This window comes from Bubalus bubalis, chromosome 14 (assembly GCF_019923935.1).
Source record: "Bubalus bubalis isolate 160015118507 breed Murrah chromosome 14, NDDB_SH_1, whole genome shotgun sequence".
Lineage (NCBI taxonomy): Eukaryota > Metazoa > Chordata > Mammalia > Artiodactyla > Bovidae > Bubalus > Bubalus bubalis.
The window spans coordinates 53,613,976-53,633,701 of NC_059170.1; the positions used below are offsets into that span (position 1 = coordinate 53,613,976).

At 37.3% G+C, this 19,726-nt stretch overlaps 1 protein-coding gene across 3 annotated transcripts in view; it reads left to right on the forward strand.

Annotated features, from left to right (window-relative positions):
* The window catches only part of ITGA8 (integrin subunit alpha 8), a 191,024-nt gene that overhangs the window by 24,680 nt on the left and 146,618 nt on the right, over positions 1-19,726 (forward strand). For all 3 annotated transcript variants that reach the window (XM_025264358.3, XM_025264359.3, XR_006544619.2), the window contains exons 3-8: positions 3,790-3,890; positions 7,268-7,391; positions 13,125-13,186; positions 14,705-14,750; positions 18,009-18,134; positions 19,546-19,590. In XM_025264358.3, coding sequence (XP_025120143.3) covers positions 3,790-3,890; positions 7,268-7,391; positions 13,125-13,186; positions 14,705-14,750; positions 18,009-18,134; positions 19,546-19,590 — 504 coding nt within the window. The remainder of the gene's footprint in view (positions 1-3,789; positions 3,891-7,267; positions 7,392-13,124; positions 13,187-14,704; positions 14,751-18,008; positions 18,135-19,545; positions 19,591-19,726) is intronic.

Below are 19,726 nucleotides of genomic sequence, written 5' to 3' on the forward strand. Positions count from 1 at the left end.
TGTTGTTGGAAGAGGGTGTTTGCTACAACTAGTGCATTCTCTTGGCAGAACTTTTTTTAGCCTTTGTCCTGCTTCATTCTGTACTCCAAGGCCAAATTTGCCTGTTACTCCAGGTGTTTCTTGACTTCCTACTTTTGCATTCCAGTCCCCTATAATGAAAAGGACATCTTTTTTGGGTGTTAGTTCTAAAAGGTCTTGTAGGTCTTCATAGAACCGTTCAACTTCAGCTTTTTCAGCATTACTGGCTGGGGCATAGACTTGGATTACTGTGATATTGAATGGTTTCCCTTGGAAATTAACAGAGATCATTCTGTCGTTTTTGAGACTGCATCCAAGTACTGTATTTCGGACTCTTTTGGCTATTCCATTTCTTCTGAGGGATTCCTGCCTGCAGTAGTAGATATAATGGTCATCTGAGTTAAATTCACCCATTCCAGTACAGTTTAGTTTGCTGATTCCTAAAATGTTGACGTTCACTCTTGCCATCTCCTGTTTGATAACTTCCTATTTACCTTGATTCATGGACCTAACATTCCAGGTTCCTATGTAATATTGCTCTTTATAGCATTGGATCTTGCTTCTATCACCAGTCACATCCACAACTGGGTGTTGTTTTTGCTTTGTCTCCGTCTCTTCATTCTTTCTGGAGTTATTTCTCCACTGATCTCCAGTAGCATATTGACACCTACTGACCTGGGGGGGAGTTCATCTTTCAGTGTCCTATCTTTTTGCTTTTTCATACTGTTCATGGGGTTCTTAAGGCAGGAATACTAAAGTGGTTTGCTGTTTTCCTTCTCCAGTGGACCATGTTTTGTCAGAACTCTCCACCATGACCAGTCCATCTTGGGTGGCCCCACATGGCATGGCTCTTAGTTTCACTGAGTTAGACAAGGCTGTGGTCCATGTGATCAGTTTGGTTAGTTTTCTGTGATTGTGGTTTTCATTCTGTATGCCCTCTGATGGAGAAGGATAAGAGGCTTATGAAAGCTTCCTGATGGGATAGACTGACAGAGGGGGATACTGGGTCTTGTTCTGATGGGCTTGGCCATGCTCTGTAAATCTTTAATCCAATTTTCTGTTGGGTGTAGCTGTGTTCCATCCCTGCTATTTACCTGGGGCCAAACTATAGTGGAGGTAATAGATAATGATGACCGCCCTCAAAAGATTCCATACATGTACTGCTACAGTCTGTGCCCCCAACCCTGCAGCAGGCCACCAGCAACCCAAGCCTTTTCTGGAGTCTCCCGGACACTCACAGGCAAGTCTCCTGTGGGGTCACCGTTCCTTTCTCCTGGGTCCTGGTGCACAAGGTTCTGTTGTGCCCTCCAAGAATCTATTTCCCATTCTGTGTAAGTTCTGGCAACTCTACGGTGGGGTTAATGGCGACCTCCTCCAAGAGGACTTACGCCGTATCCACACCCAGAGTCCCTGTCCCTGCGGCAGACCACTGCCAACCCGTACCTCCATAGGAGGTGCTCAAAGACAGTTCTGTCTCAGTCTCTGTGGGGTCCCTGGGTCCTGGTGTGCACAAGGTTTGTTTGAGCACTCTGAGCATCTCTGGCAGGAATGGGGTTTGCTTCTAAATGCGAATTCGCCCCTCCTGGCCTTAAGAAGCTGTAAATCACATGCAGTCACTATACAACTTTCCTCTAGCTTTTGGCTTAGTTTGGGATATACCAAGGAGAGAATTGCTTTGGTAACTAATGGCTCCACCGTCTCCCACTGGCCCTTCCAAGAGTTCTCTGGAGTTGACAATGCACTTTGGGTAACCTGTGCCATCCTTCTGCTCCAGAGGGATGTGTGGTCCTATCTGAAATGCATTGCCTCATGTCACAGGAGTTTGGTCAGCAAATAAAAACCACTTTGGGCTTTCCTGGTGGCTAAAAGGGTAAAGAATCTGCCCACAATGCAGGAGACCTGGGTTCAATCCCTGGATTGGGAAGATCCCCTGGTGGAGGACATGGCAACCCTCTCTAGTATACTTGCCTGGAGAATTCCACAGACAGAGGAGCCTGGTGGGCTACAGTCCACAGGGTCACAAAGAGTCGGACATGACTGAGCAACTAAGCACAGAGTATTATAGCCAGGAAGGAATTTCATGCAGACTGAGAAGTATATGTTGGATGATTGGAAAGACTGGGGCTGGGAAGGTCAGAAAGGTCACTGTCTGCAGATCAAGGCATCAGAAAGAGAAGAATAAGTATCCTATACTAATACATATATGTGGAATCTAGAAAAATGGTCTGATAGTGAAAGTCACTCAGTTGTGTCTGACTTTGCAACCCCATGGACTATTGTAGCCCATCAGGCTTCCTCTCTCCATGGAATTCTCCAGGCAAGAATACTGGAGTGGTTAGCCATTCCCTTCTCCAGGGATGATCTTTCTTGCCTAGACACAAATAGAAATGTTTATATTTTCTTTTTATAATATTTATTTGGTTGCATTGGATCTTCATTGCGACATGCGGGATCTTTTGTTGAGGTGCACAGATTCTCTAGTTGTTCAGTGTTCAGACACGCAGGTTCAGTCGTTGTGGCACTCAGGCTTGTTTCCTCCATGGCATGTGGGATCTTAGTTCCCTGACCAGAGATCAAACCTGCATCTCCTGTATTGCAAGGAGGATTCTTAACCACTGGACCACCAGGGAAGTCCCAGAAATGTTTATGTTTTCAACGTTATACTCTAATCTGTAAGATGCTCCAGGTCTTTACCTGTTGGGTGCATTTTAGATGAGGATTTCCAGAACTTGATTTTTATTTTTTAAAAGTTCAGAAACGTCTAAAGCATAATATTTTAAAGAAGGAAATTCACAATTTTCTTCTGACATATCAAAGTATCAATTTTTGGTTAAGATCTAAATATATATATATATATATATATATATATATATGTAGTTTCTTTGTTTGAAAAGTCTGTAATCATATGTAAACTCAACAGAATGTTAATTACATTTATACTTTGGCCTCACTTAATAGAAGTTAAAAGTTCATTTGTAATGCATTCATTATAGAGTCGAGGAAGGAAAAGCAAAATGCATACCAAAGAGAACACACACTATAAGATGCTCTAGTATAAATGTCTTTTTGAAATTCATTAGCCATTACTGAGGAAGTTCAGTTAGAACCATGTGGTTAGAACCATGTGGGAAATATGTCGATTGGCAACAGGAGTGAAAGAAAAGATATTTGCTTTTTATTAAGACCCGAAGTGTGTCATAATTGGGTTGAGTTTTTACTCAGATGGTCCCCTCGTGCTGACATCTGCCAAGTGTGGATAAAGCTGTGTTGAGGTGTTATTTTCTGTGGCTGCATAGACATATGTTACTCAGTTAAAAACCGGGAACCTGGAGTCCTTCAAGTTTCCAACTAAGCCATGCCTAGAAAGCTGTGCTTCCTAGACCAAGGGGATTCCAGGTAGTTTTACTTTCAGAAAAGATTTGGAATTCCTCAGAGTAGTTATGAATGTTTGGTCTTTCATCTGATACAAATCAATGACCAAAGTGTAGATTCCAGACTGTCAGAGTCTACATCAAGTTTGCAGTATCCTTATCCTTGAAAATGTAAGTTATTTTAAAAAATGCTTTAAGTTGTGAACTGTCATGTTCAAATATGTATTTCCATTTGACTGGTATTTTTCTAAGTGAAAGGTCTAGCTTAGACTTAATCAAATAGAGCCCCCCCAACTATGTGTATGAAAATTGTTTTTTAATGGGCAGATTCATTATCACATATTTTACCTGGCTGCCAAGTTTTACAAATGATTAACGATCTATATGTCCTCCTTGCCAGACAACAGAAAGATAAGAGTAAATGGAACCAAGGAACCTATAGAGTTTAAATCGAATCAGTGGTTTGGAGCCACAGTGAGAACTCACAAAGGAAAAGTGGTGGTGAGTATCGCTGGGTGCTGTTGGGGCTGCTCTGGAGTAATACGTACACTGACATGTTTTAAAACTCGTATGTACAAAAATCCATTCATGTAAGAACATATCAGATTTTCAAAGATAAGCTTATCAGCATTACCAAAAATATTAGTGCTTAAAATTAAAGAATCTATTTTAGTGTTTAAAGCAATAGGAAGCCTGGTTTTCCAGAAAATTGGGTCGATCTTTTCAAACATTTCAAAAACTAATAAGGAAGATAGAAAAATAAAAGCTAAATCCTAAAAAGGTAAATATTTTATTGCTTAAGATTGATTTAAAAGGCTGATAGAAATTTGACCTGAAAAATAGTATTACTACTATTAGGATTGTTTTAATCTCCTGTGATATCATTGATCCTCTTTAGAACTATCAGAAAGTTTTCTTTAAAAATACAGCTACCATAGAGGATCCTACTGTGATTTATGTCACAGAGTGTTCTGCCTATGTTTTCCTCTAAGAGTTTTATAGTTTCTGGTCTTATGTTTAGGTCTTTAAATTCATTTGGAGCTTATTTTGTATATGCTGTTAGAAAGTGTTCTAATTTCATTCTATTACACATAGTTGACCAGTTCTCCCAGCACCACTTGTTGAAGAGACTGTCCTTTCTCCGTTGTATATTTTTGCCTCCTTTGTGAAAGATAAGGTGAACACCTTATAGGTGCGTGGATTTATCTCCAGGCTTTCTATTTTATTCCATTGATCTGTATTTCTGTTTTTGTGCCAGTACCATACCATGTATGGCAAAAACCATCACAATATTGTAATTATCCTTGTATTAAAATAAATATATAAAAATACATAACTACCAATTGCATGGTTCTCTGAGTTCACTGATACTTTTTAAAGATTTCTCACTCCAAGATAGAGATCTTTTGGCTTTAAAATGCTGTGACTTTATGATTCTCTTCTCTGTAGTTACAAGTGATAATACATGTCTAATTTATTGAGAAAGGATGATATTAAGCTGATCTGAAAATATATTTTGTTGGGGAAATTTTTTATTGTTGGCCCTACTTACAAAATTAAGCAATAACTTTGGCTTTTAGGATTTAAAGCTCTTTGAATTATGATTTAATAAGAATAAGTATCTAAAGAAAATGCTTTGCTTTATTTGACATAAAATAGGTATCAAATATAGATAACCCTCTTCAGTTACAAATATAGCATTTACAGTAGGTTCTCTGTAGAATTGTTATTTGCTTTAATATAGTTCTCAAATTCCAAAATTGGTTTAAAAAAAAGAGCAAACTCTTTAATCCTTTAGTGACTTACAATGTATGTGAATAACTATTGAAAAGCTAATTCCATCTATAACTACTTGGGGTTAAAAAAAACTCTTTGGATACCGTATTGACTTTAAGTCTTCAAAATTTATCTGTAACAGTATTATGCATTTATTCAATATTTGTAGAAGTCTTCAGAATCACTGAAAATATAAATGACACACCATGTTCATAATAAAAATGTTTAATTTGAGAGCATGCTTGCAATTTCAAAATTATGTGATAGGAAAATAGAATACTATAAAGTCCCTTTTCAGTTTTAATAAAGAATTAAGTTCTACCTATGTGACAATTATTAGGACATCAAATTGCTATGAACAGAAGTATAGTTTTGAGTATTGAGGAATCATATGTGTACATGTTAAGTCTGGGTCAAAGCCCAAATATTATCATATCATTGTGCTTCACATCTGTGTGAAACTGAGCTGGTATAAAAAAGATAACTTTTTAGGACAGAAAGCAGGCAAACACTGGAAAGAATTTTCATGGCATTGAAATATTCTAGGGTGATGTGGAAAGTGAGGCGAATTGGCTTATAGTGAGTCATATAGGTAGTGCTTTCCCTGTTCAAACTCCTTTTTAGCACATTACGTTAAATACACCTGGGCTTCCCTGGTGGTGCAGAGGTTAAAGCATCTGCCAGCAATGCAGGAGACCTGGGTTCAATCCCTGGGTTGGGAAGATCCCCTGGAAAAGGAAATGGCAACCCACTCCAGTATTCTTGCCTGGAAAATCCCATGGATGGAGGAGCCTGGTAGGCTACAGTCCATGGGGTAGCAAAGGGTTGGACACGACTGAGTGACTTCACTTTCACTTTCATTATGTTAAATGTCTTAACCATATACCTTCTCAGATCACTAATAGAGCCCTAAGTTAAGAAACTTAGATGAGTCAGCGAGTTTTTCAGTATTGGCCAAGACATTACAATCTAGAAGGAGACAAAAAACAAAACCCCCAAACTTAAGTTTTTGAGCAAAGATAATTTATATTCTCAAGTAAGAAGGGTGCTACTTTGTAAAGTAGATTTTACTTTGTAAAATCTTTACTAGAAGTCGTTACACATTAGACTGATTACCAAGGATGTGTTTGGAATCATGAAAAGACTTTAAAATTGGGATCTGCTTTCCATTTTCTGGCATTGTTCAAGTGTGATGTCATCAAATTTGGAGAGAAGCTAGTGGTTCCATATTCTAGAAAAATATGTATTTCTGTATCCTTAGAAGTGAGCTCTTGAATATTCAGAAAAGAACACAAGCTAGCAAAACAGAAGTCAAAAAGGTGCATGTGTTTTTATTGCTTCTCTTGTTCCTAGCACAGTGTTCTCTGATTAAAGAGGATTTCATGTATCATCTTTTATATCTGATAATCTTTCAAAATATCATGCTGTTGTTATAATCCAAGCTTCTGAAAAAGCAACCAGAGGATTTCACTCAAGAATCATATTTTTCTTACCATTACTTTTGTTTCGTCATGAATAAAAATCATTAAATGAAAAATAAGCCCACTGTGATAAGGGGGTATCAGTCCAAATGTAAGTCATTGTTTAAAAAAAAATAATCAGATACACCCTCACTGATAAACCAGGGGAATCCACAAAACATAGGTTTATAAGCTCATCATATTTTGATTTGAAAAGAGTTTTCTTCAAGTAAAAATTAGACAAAGAAAGGAACTAGTTCTCATTTTAAGACATTGCACTAATTCATTTGCTGTTTAAATGGTCATTTGCTTTTATGCAGATCCAATTAAAAAAAAAAGAACATATGAGTCCTTTACCTTTCATAAATATTTACTTTTGTCAGGCTACTTTTATTTGATTTAAAATCCTGTGGGACAAAAATCTCATTCTTTTGTATATGCTTAATTTGTTCCAATTCTATGGTGTATTAATGTTGAGAAATTGACTTAGGAAGTTTAATTAATTCTGACTACCAAGGTACTCATTAGCATACTGGAGGCCAGTTAAGTCATCTAATAATTTAGCATGGTTTGTTACAAATTTAGGTCCTTAGTATGTGGAATCTACATAAAAAAATATTTATTGTCTTTGATGTTTCACAGGCTTGTGCTCCATTATATCACTGGAGAACTCTTAAACCAGCACCAGAAAAGGACCCAGTTGGCACTTGCTATGTAGCAATTCAGAATTTCAGTGCATATGCTGAGTACTCTCCTTGTCGGAACAGTAAGTTATTTTTATTCTTGAAACTGAACTTAGCTCACTAGTTTTTCTGCAGTAGCCAATGCAGGTGATCCCAAAACACCATTGCTAAGGAAAAAAGCAATAGCGTAAAAGACTGACAGTCTTACAGGAGGCCTTGCTGTGACATGAGAACCAGAACATGGAATCCTGCTGATCCTCTTCTGTATTTTAGAAAATTTCTGTTTCTAATTATTCTGCAGTCAAATTGATTGGCTCCTTATTTTAGGCCTTAAGCTCTCCGTCTGTATTCAAAACTCACTCTGCATTTGAAAAATACTAACTGTCCACTTGCTAATTGCAGGAATGGTGTTAGTTAGCATGGTTGGGCCTAGAGGCGCGTGAACAGGTCTCCATCCAGCCTGTGTTCTCACTGGCTGTTGTGTTCTTTAGCATCTGTGTACTCTGGTTGTCAGCATGATATACCTTCCTTCTTTATGTGTTTAATCCCATTTTTCAAAATATTCTGTGCATTTGGAGTCCACGTCTCATCTGGCAGTTCTGGGAATCTTCTGGTGAAGTATCCTTTAAAGCAAGCCTGTAAGCGCCATCTTTGGAGCACCGCTATTCAACCACTTCTTTTGGGAATATCACACAAGCACCTTGGGACAGCACTCTGGATTCATGGATCTACTCAGAGTCCTTTTGTGAATTCTTCTACTTTCCTGTCATGTAGAGCATTGGGGTTTATCAGCAAGAAACCAATGCATTTTTATTCTTATTCTTGATAATTCACAAGACCATGTTAGAGAAACAAATGTTATTGAAAAGAACATTCTGATGACTGATTTCAGGATATTGATTTAAAAAAACTCAACCCAAATTAGATTCCCAAAACTATAAGTAAAGTTTACCTATTTCATGTGAATATTTCTAAATTTCAAGATTAATTTAGCGAGATAATGAGCAAATTGATATCAGAGATCAAACAGTGAAGTAAAGAATGGATCAGGGATATTAGAAGGTTCTTAAAGAGGCCTCTAAAATGTAGAAATCAAAAGGTCTGGGAATGAAATACTTAATTCTGGGGGCTTGTGGTGAGGATTTTGGTAAGAAGAAGATTATAACTTCCTGTTTTAAAATACTGAAATAAACCAGGCACTTTCTCACATCTTGGCAAGTGTCAGCTGAATTGAATAATCAGTCAACTCAGAATTTTATTTTGAATGGCTTTAAAAGAGGTATTGCTCACAGGTAATAGACTCAATGATATCTATAGGTAATGAATTCAATGATGTCTGTGGTCTCAATTATGAGCACTAATTAGTCTACTATTAAGGGAATAAAGCAGAGAATAAGAGAAAGCAAATCTCTGCCTTCAAAAAACATATTCTAGTTCAGAAGAGAGATAGCATATGTGTAATTAAGTTCAGGTCCAGCAATTTGACTTCTAGGTATTTATCCAAAAGAAATGAAATCACTGTCTCGAAAGGGTATCTGTACCCACATGTCCATTGCAGCATTATTTACAATAGCCAAGACATGGAAACCACCAAAGTGTCCATCAGTGGATGAGTGGATAAAGGAAATGTGGAATAGAAATTGGATATAGGTATATACACAATGGAATATTATTCAGCCATAAAAAATAATAATAAAATCTTGCCATTGATGACAACATGCATGGGCATTACACTCAGTGAAATAAGTCAGATAGAGAAAGAAAAACACTCTGTATGATATCATATGCAGAATCTTAAAAAAAAAAAAACACAAACTCACAAAAAAAAGAGTACAAATTGGTGGTTGACAAGGTAGGGGTGTGGGCTAAATGGGTGGTCACAAAGCACAAACTTCCAGTTACAAGATATATCCTGGGGATGTAACTATAGTCAATGATCCCATATTGTACAGTTGAAAGTTGCTATGAGAGCAGATCTTAAGAGCTTTATAAAACTGTATGTGGTGGTGGACGTTAACTGTATTTACCACAGTAATCGTTTCACAGTATATCCATATTATTGTTGTTGTACACTTTGGACTAATATTATGTTAAATCAATTATATCTCAACAAAAAATTTTTAAAATAAATGTTTCTAATAAAACATCAGGTAGTGAAAACTGCTACAGAGAAAAATATAGCAAAGCAAGAGAGTAGGGAGGGACATGCCTGGGTGGGGAGAGGAGCCTGTTTGGACAGGCCAGTGGGAAGGGCTTCTCTTAGCAGTTATGACAGCAGGAAAGCAGGGCTTTCCAAGCACAGGCAACAGTCATTAAGAGGGATATTTCGTGTCACCTTCCGCTCAAGGTGTTGTGCCCCTGGGTTCAATAAGAGGTCACTGTAGTAAGTCCCCTACATATGAACCTTCAAGTTGCAGACTTCCTAAAATGCGAATGTGGGTTCGCACGTCCAGTCATGTAAGTTAGGTCACACGTCTGGCATGCATTGGCACATGCACGCGTGCTCTGCGAGTGGCTGTGCTTTTGTCTACTGTACAGTACAGTACAGTACAGTAGTACAGTGCCTTTATGTCAAGCCCAGGATGTCTGGAAGCAAGTGTAAAAGCAGTGATGGTGTAGCTGGTACTGCTGCATTGTTAGATTAAAAATGTTTGATTTTCTGTGTTTTTTTTTTACGTGTTATTCGTGTGAAAAGTTTTATAAACCTATGACAGTGCAGTATTATATAGCCGATTGTCTTAGTTCAGTATCTAGGCTGTCTTTGTTGGACTTACATCTTACAAACAAATTGGGCTTACCAACACTGAGAACTGAACTTCTTGGATGTAGGGGACTTACTGTATTATTATGCTTAAGATGAAAGTCAGGTAGAGCGATAAATTCTGAATTTATTCATACAATTAATGATAGAGCTTAGATTCAAACCTGAACTTGTTTCATCAATTTTTACACCTATCCATATCATATTTCTCATGATTTACTAAAAATACCTCCCCATAGCAGTAAACTCTTATGGCTGAAATGACAAGTCCATCCTTTGCATGCCTCCTGCCTGGATGATATACCTTATTCCAACCACCATCAAGGATGACTGTTTAGAAAACTTGTTACTGCTTCTTGTTCTGCCTTTTATCTGACTGCCCACCTGATGGGAAAGCTCAGATTAAAATACTGCACAAGACATCTAAACTTGTGGGATAAGAGTTTCAGGGGCAGTTTGAATTATTATCTAAAAATATAGTATGCATGCATTTTGAATTACATGGGCACATTATGTTGCCAATTTATTTAGCACTTACTTTCCTAAAGCAAAGAATAGCTTGACAAAAGTAGTAGTGAAGTTTATGTTGAATTGAAGAATAACCAAACAAATGGCCAGGAATTCTTTCCTCTCTAGCACACAGCTCCAGTGTTCACATCCTCCTAATCTCTCTCTTACTGGGAGTACTTCCTCTTCAAAGGCACCCAAGGAGCCCACTTCCTGTGTTCTCTGAAGAGTTCACAGTTCATTAACACAAAGCAGCTTGTTCATGAGTGTGTGGTCAGTATCACAGAACAGAAATATTACTTTCAAAAGAGGATTCCAAGAAGCCACTCATGTTCATTTCACACCACAAAGGCCCGTTACTGACACTTTGAGCATTTTGGGTGGTATTCCGCTCATTCATATTAATGACATGCCTGTCACTTTACGGTCATTCATAATTCAGGTGGTGATAGTTTACATACACCCTTCCAATCTCCTTGGAAAGCAAACACATGAGAGCATCATTCCCTGAATTCCTGAGTTTACTCTGGGACATAATTGTCAAGTTCACAGATGCTCTGAAGTTCTGGGAAGAAAGATTCCTTCAGCTCTCATAAACTATAATTCTAAGAGGAAAAACTTACTTTACAGAGGAAATAACCTCCCATGTCTATCATAATCACCACTTCAGCATTTGAAGTTAGTTATTTTCTTAATCAATTTTGTGAAAAATTTTTCTTTTTCCAATTTTTTTAGTTTCCTGTTTTGAAGCAAAGTGATTTCAAAGAATGTCTTGTTTCTTCCTTTCTGAATAATTTACAATATTGAAAAAATCAGAGTTGATTTTCAAAAGGATTTCTAAAAAGGTTTATGCATTAAAATTTATTTCTTAAATATAGTCAAGATTACACGTGTGTTTACATAATCATATATCATGTATTCATCTATATTTCTGAGTACATACAAGTATTTACACACATGGACTTCTAGAAGAATGGTACCTGGACATTTGAGGTTATACAGATGAGACTTTAAGGAACTCTGTAACATTCATAATTATGAACCAGAAATATAGTTATAAAATAAAATATATTATAAGGTACTGTGCAGTAAACATCTGTTATAAGGATAGATCTGTTAACTGTTTTCACCAGAAAAAAACAAACAAAAAAGCAATAGCTGTTTGGCAGGGGGTGCACAGGAAACTTTTGGAGGTAATGAATATGTTTATTCCCTTGATTGTGGTAGTGGTATCGTGCTATCAGGCATGTGTCTAAACTCATCAAAATGTACACATTAAGATGTGCATTTTTGTATATTAAATATACCTCAGCAAAGCTGGAAAAATAGAACTTAGCCTAAAAGAGCCCACAAAACATCAATTGACATTTGAATTAAAAACAGATCGCAAAAAAAAAAAAAGCACAATAGAGTATATGAGGTAAAAAGTATTTTAAAATATAAAGGGAGCATCTGGAAAGAATGGCTGTTGACAGTGCTAAAATTAGCTAAGAACTAACCAAAGAAAAGAAAAAACAGAAGACATTCTAGGAAAAGCTGCAAAGGCCAGATCCATTTCAGAAATCGTCTGCAACAAGCACATGTCCGGCCTATAAATTCTTCCTGTGATGATATGCATTTCCTTTCCTGCCCTCTTATTTTAGTTTCCATTCAGGAGTATTCTTGATAAGAAAGGGGTAATTATTTTCATGTTTGAATCTAACAGTATAATAACTGAGATTCCTTCCACTGAACTGTATTTTGGTTTTAATTTAAGTGCCTGAGAAATTGTAGATGGTCTTTTAAAGTGCGATTGACAAGTAGTACATTCTTCATTCTGATGTCCCAGGATTCTAATATGCTTGGAATCCACATGTTGACCTGCTTATGGTTTAAAAAGCTGTGTAATAAAATCCAATTGTACATTCACTTAGTGAATTGCATTGCAGAGAGTATAAAATAAGCCATTGCTAGAGAGTGTTCTCTTTTGTGAACCCTAGTGTCCCTGTGAGATGCCTTGTGATCAGAAATTCAATGTCCAAATTTACCTAATGATCATAGAATAATTTGAAGTTCATTTTGTATGAGAGATCATGAAAATTAAAACTCTCATCAGTGCTCCCGACAGAAAGTATCCACCCACGTGAGCCAATTTAGCTCTCTTTTTCTTGTAGCATTGCTTCAGTCAGAACACATGGGTGCCCTAGAAATACATTACTGCCATTTGGGAAACTTGGAACATAATTGAGAGAGGGACATATTATTTCTTCAAATAAACATGAGTTGTAAAACCTAGTATCATAACTTCGAGGAACATTATTCCTATTGATCTTAGTATAAAATGACAGCGCCATTTGGGATAAGAAAACAGATTAAACTCTTTAAGAAATTACTTAGAATAAATTTTTAAAATAAGTAATAGAACACATACATTTTAAATTTAGAAGTCTATCGGGAAAACAAGAGAGTATCCTTGTTATTAAAAATATAAAATATATTAAAATTTAATTATTAAAAATATATCTTGGGAATGATAGCATTATATATTTGTATCTTTTGATCATTCCAGGCAATGCTGATCCTGAAGGCCAGGGTTACTGCCAAGCAGGATTTAGTCTGGATTTTTATAAGGTAAATTCTTTTGGTCTTATAGCTTCTAAAATTTATTTTATCTGTTTGATTTTTTTTTTTTACCCTCTGCCTCTCATTCCCACTTCTATCTACCCCCTAATAACTGCCACCATCAAAGGAACATTTAGGTATATAGCTAAACCTGTTTTGGCAATTTCTTTAAATTTTTTTGTTTGTAATAATCTATGCATTATAATAATATGCATTATAATAATCTATGCATGTGATAATCTATTAATAGAAAAGAAATACACAGGTTGAAAAACAACAGCCTGTTTTTAAATGAAAATTGCAAAAACTTAGTAAAGAAATATGTTTCTAAAAAGATCACAAGAATCTATAATTTTTATCTCAGCTGTAATTGGATGATTAGATTTCACATTACTGTTAAAATTCACATATCCTTTCACAAAATTAAAAACAGAGATATCTAGTAAGAATATTGGAGGCAAAGATGCCGTGGTTTTGAAAAAAATACAAATCTCAACATCTAAAATCTTACTTTCTTTGTCTTGTGTGTTTTTCCCCACTGAAAGTTAAGGATGCAGGATATGGAAGGTGGGGTGATAAGTAAAACGGAAAATTTTTATCTGGAGTTCTGACAGTCTCTCTTGGGAAAGGATGGGTCAATGGCACCCTACTCCAGTACTCTTGCCTGGAAAATCCCATGGATGGAGGAACCTGGTAGGCTGCAGTCCATGGGGTCGCTAAGAGTCTGACATGACTGAGCGACTTCACTTTCACTTTTCACTTTCCTGCATTGGAGAAGGAAATGGCAACCCACTCCAGTGTTCTTCCCTGGAGAATCCCAGGGGCAGGAGAGCCTGGTGGGCTGACGTCTATGGGGTCACACAGAGTCGGACACGACTGAAGTGACTTAGCAGCAGCAGCAGCAGGGAAAGATAGGCATTACTGTGACCTTGAAATAAACAGGAACCAATTTTTCTTTTCATTGCTATAGTCTCGAAAGACCATGTCTGCAGAACTGTGCATCATGAAACATGTAGATCTTTTGCTTACCTGAAAGTGTTAGTTGTTTCAGTCGTGTCCGACTCTTTTGTAACCCCAAGGACTGTAGCCCGCCAGACTCCTCTGTCCATGGAATTCTCCAGGCAAGAATACTGGAGTGGGTTGTCAATTCCTTCTCCAGGGGATCTTTCCAACCCAGGAATCGTACCCAGGTCTTCCACATTGCAGGAAGATTTTTTTACCATCTGAGACACCAGGAAAGCCCTTTGCTTACCTGAGGCAGTGCCAAAAGCCTGAATATATGTATTCTCAGGGGAGAAAGTTTTACTTACCTAATTGAATCTAATTAAAATTATTTAATGTGATAACACATAAATAACAAAACTATAAAAGGAAAGAAAATGACTTGCATGACTCAGATATAAGGGCCTCTTTTAAAAATTACTTTGTGTATGCAAATTGTCTGGGCAATGCTTATGAACAGTGATTTCTCACCCTTTAAAAAAAAATCTCAGTTTTTCAATTGTTGTTGCTGTTTCTGTTTTGTAGAATGGAGATCTTATAGTTGGAGGCCCTGGAAGTTTTTATTGGCAAGGTATGTCCTGTTAGCAGAGAAGAAATCCCCTTGGTTGTTTCTAACAAGGAAATGAAACAGAAGTAACATCAAGTGCTGACTTTTTATTATGTTAATTTTATCTCCAAATTGTTAGTTTCTGCAGTGAAGGAAGCATCATTTCATTTTACATTGATACTTTGTGATATAAATGATACTTTACAGTTCTCTGACAACTACATTCCTTTATTCATCAAATGCATATTGAGGCCATGCCAGACTTTGTGCTGGATGCTGAGGATACAGTAATGAGTAGGAACTTGAAGAGGTTACCATCTGGAACTTTTTGGCCAGCCTAATACTTGAGAAACTCCAGGCACAAGACTAGCAAGGAAAGGTATGTCAAGACAGGGCTGTGAGAGCATAGGAGGCTTCTCTGGGGTAGTCCCATGCAGGGGTGTCCTCTGAATGCTGGCTGACAGATGAAATATAACCTGTGCTCTGCAGTGAAAGCACCAAGTCCTAACCACTGGACGACCAGAGAAGTCCCATGAATATGTTTCTGTCTTTTGTAACTGAATAGGTGTAGGTGGATCCCAGTCCCTGAGATGGAGAACACTGGAAGATGGAAGACGATGGGTTGGGAGGGGGCTGGGGAAGGCAGATGATGAGTTTGCTTTTGGTTATGTTGAATATGAACATGTTTGAGATGTCCAAGACTTTTCATGTAAGTATTTAGATGTGTGAGCTTAAACTCAGAGAAGATAGCTAGGCTAAAATAAGAACTAGCATGCTGGTGATAGCTGAAGCCAGGAATGTGAATGGGATGCCTAAGGAGAGATTACAGAGAATACAGACAATTTTGGCTGTCAAGTTTAGAATAAAGATAGAGTAGAATATGAGAGAGATGAATAGTTGAGCGAAGTGTTTTGTTGTTTTTTAATGGAAGACACCTGATAGTGTTTTAAAAGCCAATGTGAAAGATACAGGTGAGATCAATTTACAGTAAAATTTTACATGAAATTACTGTACTGTTTAGCTTAATTCGTAAGTATACAGATATGAACATCAAATAATTAACCTTTGAAGTCTTTAAACATTATTTTGTAAACTGGAAAGTAATATACTTTGTGCAGTGGTTGAATAAAATGTGTGTATTTGAAAAGATTTTGTTCTTAATCACTTGATTAATTTCACATAATTCTTTCTTTACATTGAAAAAAGGATATGATCCCAATGATACACTGAAAATCAGCCATACCAAGGGCACAGGGATTTGTCTGAGACAGATACTTTAAATTTTTACTCAGTCTTAAGATTATATCTATAGAAGCAACTAAAGGAAATAAACAAAGACAGTGTGTTCATGGAAAGAGGGAGAGGGTATTCAACTTTTACCCACAGAAAATTGGCACATTCTACAGACATTGTTCAGAAACGCATGTGTAAATACAATCATCTTAATATAAGAGCAGTCATTTCAGTCACGGCCACTTGGAGATAGTTATGGCCTGGTTTAACAGTTTTATTCTTTTGGAACTTCAAACAGAAAGACTGTGGGAATGGGTGAATTCCCAAGGAATAATTTGGCTTTAAATTTAATATTCAGTGTTAGTCTCTTGAAAGCAGTCCTCCAGTTTTCTCCCAAAGAACATGAGATCACACTTTTTCCTTAGATGTCCATAATAAATATGGGAATGCATAAAAGTTTTAGTGGAACATTGCTGGCCGTCTTTTTGATTCATGTCTATCTCAATACAATCGTGTTTCAAGACTTCTTATAGTGAATTTATTTGGGGAGATTAGCCAGTGTTCTTATCATAACAGTGTTGGTGGCCGTGGATTCTCTTTTTGCTAAAACTCTGTATCTCACTGGGCCTCCCTGCTTTCCATTGTCTTACTTTTATGTTTTGTGCTTATATTTTAGCATAAAGTGTGAATGACTTAGAGATTATGTAATTTCTTCCTTTAGCTTAAGCTGATATGTTTTACAATCTACTAACTTAGTAAGTGATTTAGAGCTAATACATCTGTACTCTGAGAGAACATAAAAAGTATTACTAGAAGGCCAAAAAGGACCTTGTTTGTAATGCAGAATATTCCAACAGCAAAACCACGTGACCTTCGTGAATGTACTCAAGCTCTTTCCAGAGGTCCCCAACATTTTTTATGCCAAGGACGGGTTTCATGGAAGACAATTTTCCCACAGACTGGGGGTGGGGGATGGTTTCAGGATGATTTAAGCACAATAGAGTTCACACTCTTAGGAGAATCTAATGCCGCCACTGATCTGACAGGAGGCAGAGCTCAATTGGTAATGTGAGCTATGGAGAGCAGCTATGAATACAGATGAAGCTTCACTTGATATCCTGCCTCTTACCTCGGGCTCAGAGACCCCTACTTTAGGTCAGAGTTGCCCCATCTGTAACAAGATATATTTTGGCTAGATGATCTCAAAGCTAGAGGATGTTTCCTATAGCCAGAACAGTCAAGAATAAAAATTTAGTCACGTAAATTTTGCCTACAGGTGTCTTCACTCTTAGATATGGTTATCATTTGGATGTGGAAGAAGTATGTAAAGGCAGGAGAAAACAGATACAGTTAAAGGGTACAGGATTAACAGATGCAGACTACTATATGTGAAAAAAATAAGTAACAAGGATATACTGGATAGCACAGGGAATTATACCCATTATCTTGTACTGATCTCTAAAATATTGAATCACTATGCTGCATGCCTGTAACTAACATAGTATTGTAAATTAACTATATTTTGATAGAAAGAAGGGGAAGGTGAGACGAATCGGGAGATTAGGATTGACATACATACTCTACCATGTGTAAAACAGATAGCTAGTGGGAAGCTGCCGGCAGCGCAGGAAGCTCAGCTCAGTGCTGTGATGACCTAGAGGCGGGGGATGGTGGGGGTGGGGTGGGAAGGAGGTCCTAGAGGGGAGGGGATATTTGTATACACATAGCTGATTCACCTCATTGTACAGCAGAAACTAACACAACATTGAAAGCAATTATACTCCAAGAAGAAAACAGAAAAAAAATGTTATGTAAAAAAATTACATAGTTCATCTTTGGTTCTTCTGTCAGCATGGAAAGCTCTAAGCAACTGCTAGTGACTTTACCTTGCAATTCTAGAGCAAGGCAGGGAAATTCACTGTCAAAAATGCAAAGCAATCTCATGATCATTTTCAAGAGCATGAGTGTTGTTCAAATGCCTTGTGTCTGCGTGGGGAGGGCCTGACTCGCGCATTCGTTCAATTAACCTATTAATCTGTTTGAGCACAGGTCAGGTGATCACGGCCAGTATTGCAGATATCATTGCAAACTACTCATTCAAGGATATCCTAAGGAAATTGGCTGGAGAAAAGCAGACAGAAGTGGCTCCAGCTTCCTATGATGACAGTTACCTTGGTGAGATGCATTGCTTGAGATATTTGTGATTTCTCAAAAGACAAGCATATGAAATGTTGAGGCAAATTTTATCCCTCACTCATTTGATAATATATGGCACCTTATGGAAATTTTCTTGCTAGCTTGAAGTGGACTCTTAACTGTCTTGTCTTTTGATTCAGCTGTTACGTATAATCGACATAGTTTGATAGCTATTTTATAGGCTCCCTGACAGTCTATTGTACATAAAATATTGTGCCAGTTGTAGATATTGTGTATCAGTGAGGATGCCCTGTGCTACCTGGGCAAAATGATGGTAGTCTTTCCCAGTTTCTAGAAAGAACAAAAAACTTTCCAGTTGCTGAAATGTTCTCAAAATGTGCAGCCACACAATGCCATTTCATCACTATTGTTTCTTTGGTATTGTAGTGGCATTTTGGTTCCTAATGAACTTTTAAAAAGTGTAGTTCTCTTTTATCACCTTACCTCATTTTAGAGCCAAGTAAAATTCGTGGGGAATGATCATCGAAGGTTCAAGTACAAATTGACACTTGCTGTGGGCCCTTGTCACCTACCTCTGCAAGGCTTAAATCATGTGCTGCTGCACTTGCTGACCTTCAACACCCCCCTGAAAGGAGTTCAGGGTGGAGAGCAGAAATGAGGCACTCTATACTCTGGGAAAACTGGCAGAACAAGTCTTCAGATAATTAGATATTCTCAGGAGATGATTTTATGAGCCCCAGTTCCTGTATCTCCTCACATCTAGAAAAGCACGAAATTCCTTCATGGTGACGACTGCTCCTTTTGACTAGCAGAAACCTTCAGTGAAAAATTATGTGCTTGATTGCATATACTCCCCCTTCACCCAAATCACATATATACTGACCTTCCTTCCTAGCTCTTTGGAGCAGTTGCTCAGAGCTATCTGAAATGCTGTCTCCTGAGCTATAGTCCTCATTTTGCCCCAGATAAAACTTAATTTGCAACTCTCACATTGTGCATTTTTCTTAGGTCAGCAAAGGTATTAAGAAGTAGGCCTTGTTGGTGATCAGAAATAGCAAAACCTGAGCGTAAGAGTTAACCTTTTAGAGTAATGATATCTGATTATGATGAATCAGCAGCTCTTGAAATGCAAGGACCACCATTCACACATAAAGATGGGCAATGGAGCATTCCTACTTCTAAAAGGGACCTCAAAATCCAATCATGTAGCCACACTCAGAAGGCGCAGATCTATTATCCTTCTAAGATTTAGTGTACATCTTGGCTTGATTAGTTTTTCTCTTTATAGAATTCTAGACTTTTATATTACAGTATTTGTCAGGATTTCTGCACAGAGTAGTGCTATGATAGTTCCTTTGTGTTTCTAGATTATGGATCATTTGTAAAGGCATCAAACGTCTGATTCTCTTGTCTCTTTTCTTTAAAACAGGATATTCAGTTGCTGCTGGGGAATTTACTGGGGACTCTCAGCAAGGTGAGAAACATGGTTGAAATCAAGCCATCTATAAAACATGGGAAAAGTAGAGTGACCTGAAAAAGCTCTTTTAGGAATGTGATTTTTAAATGATTCTGAAACTTTTAATCAACATTACATTTAAATAACTTTATAG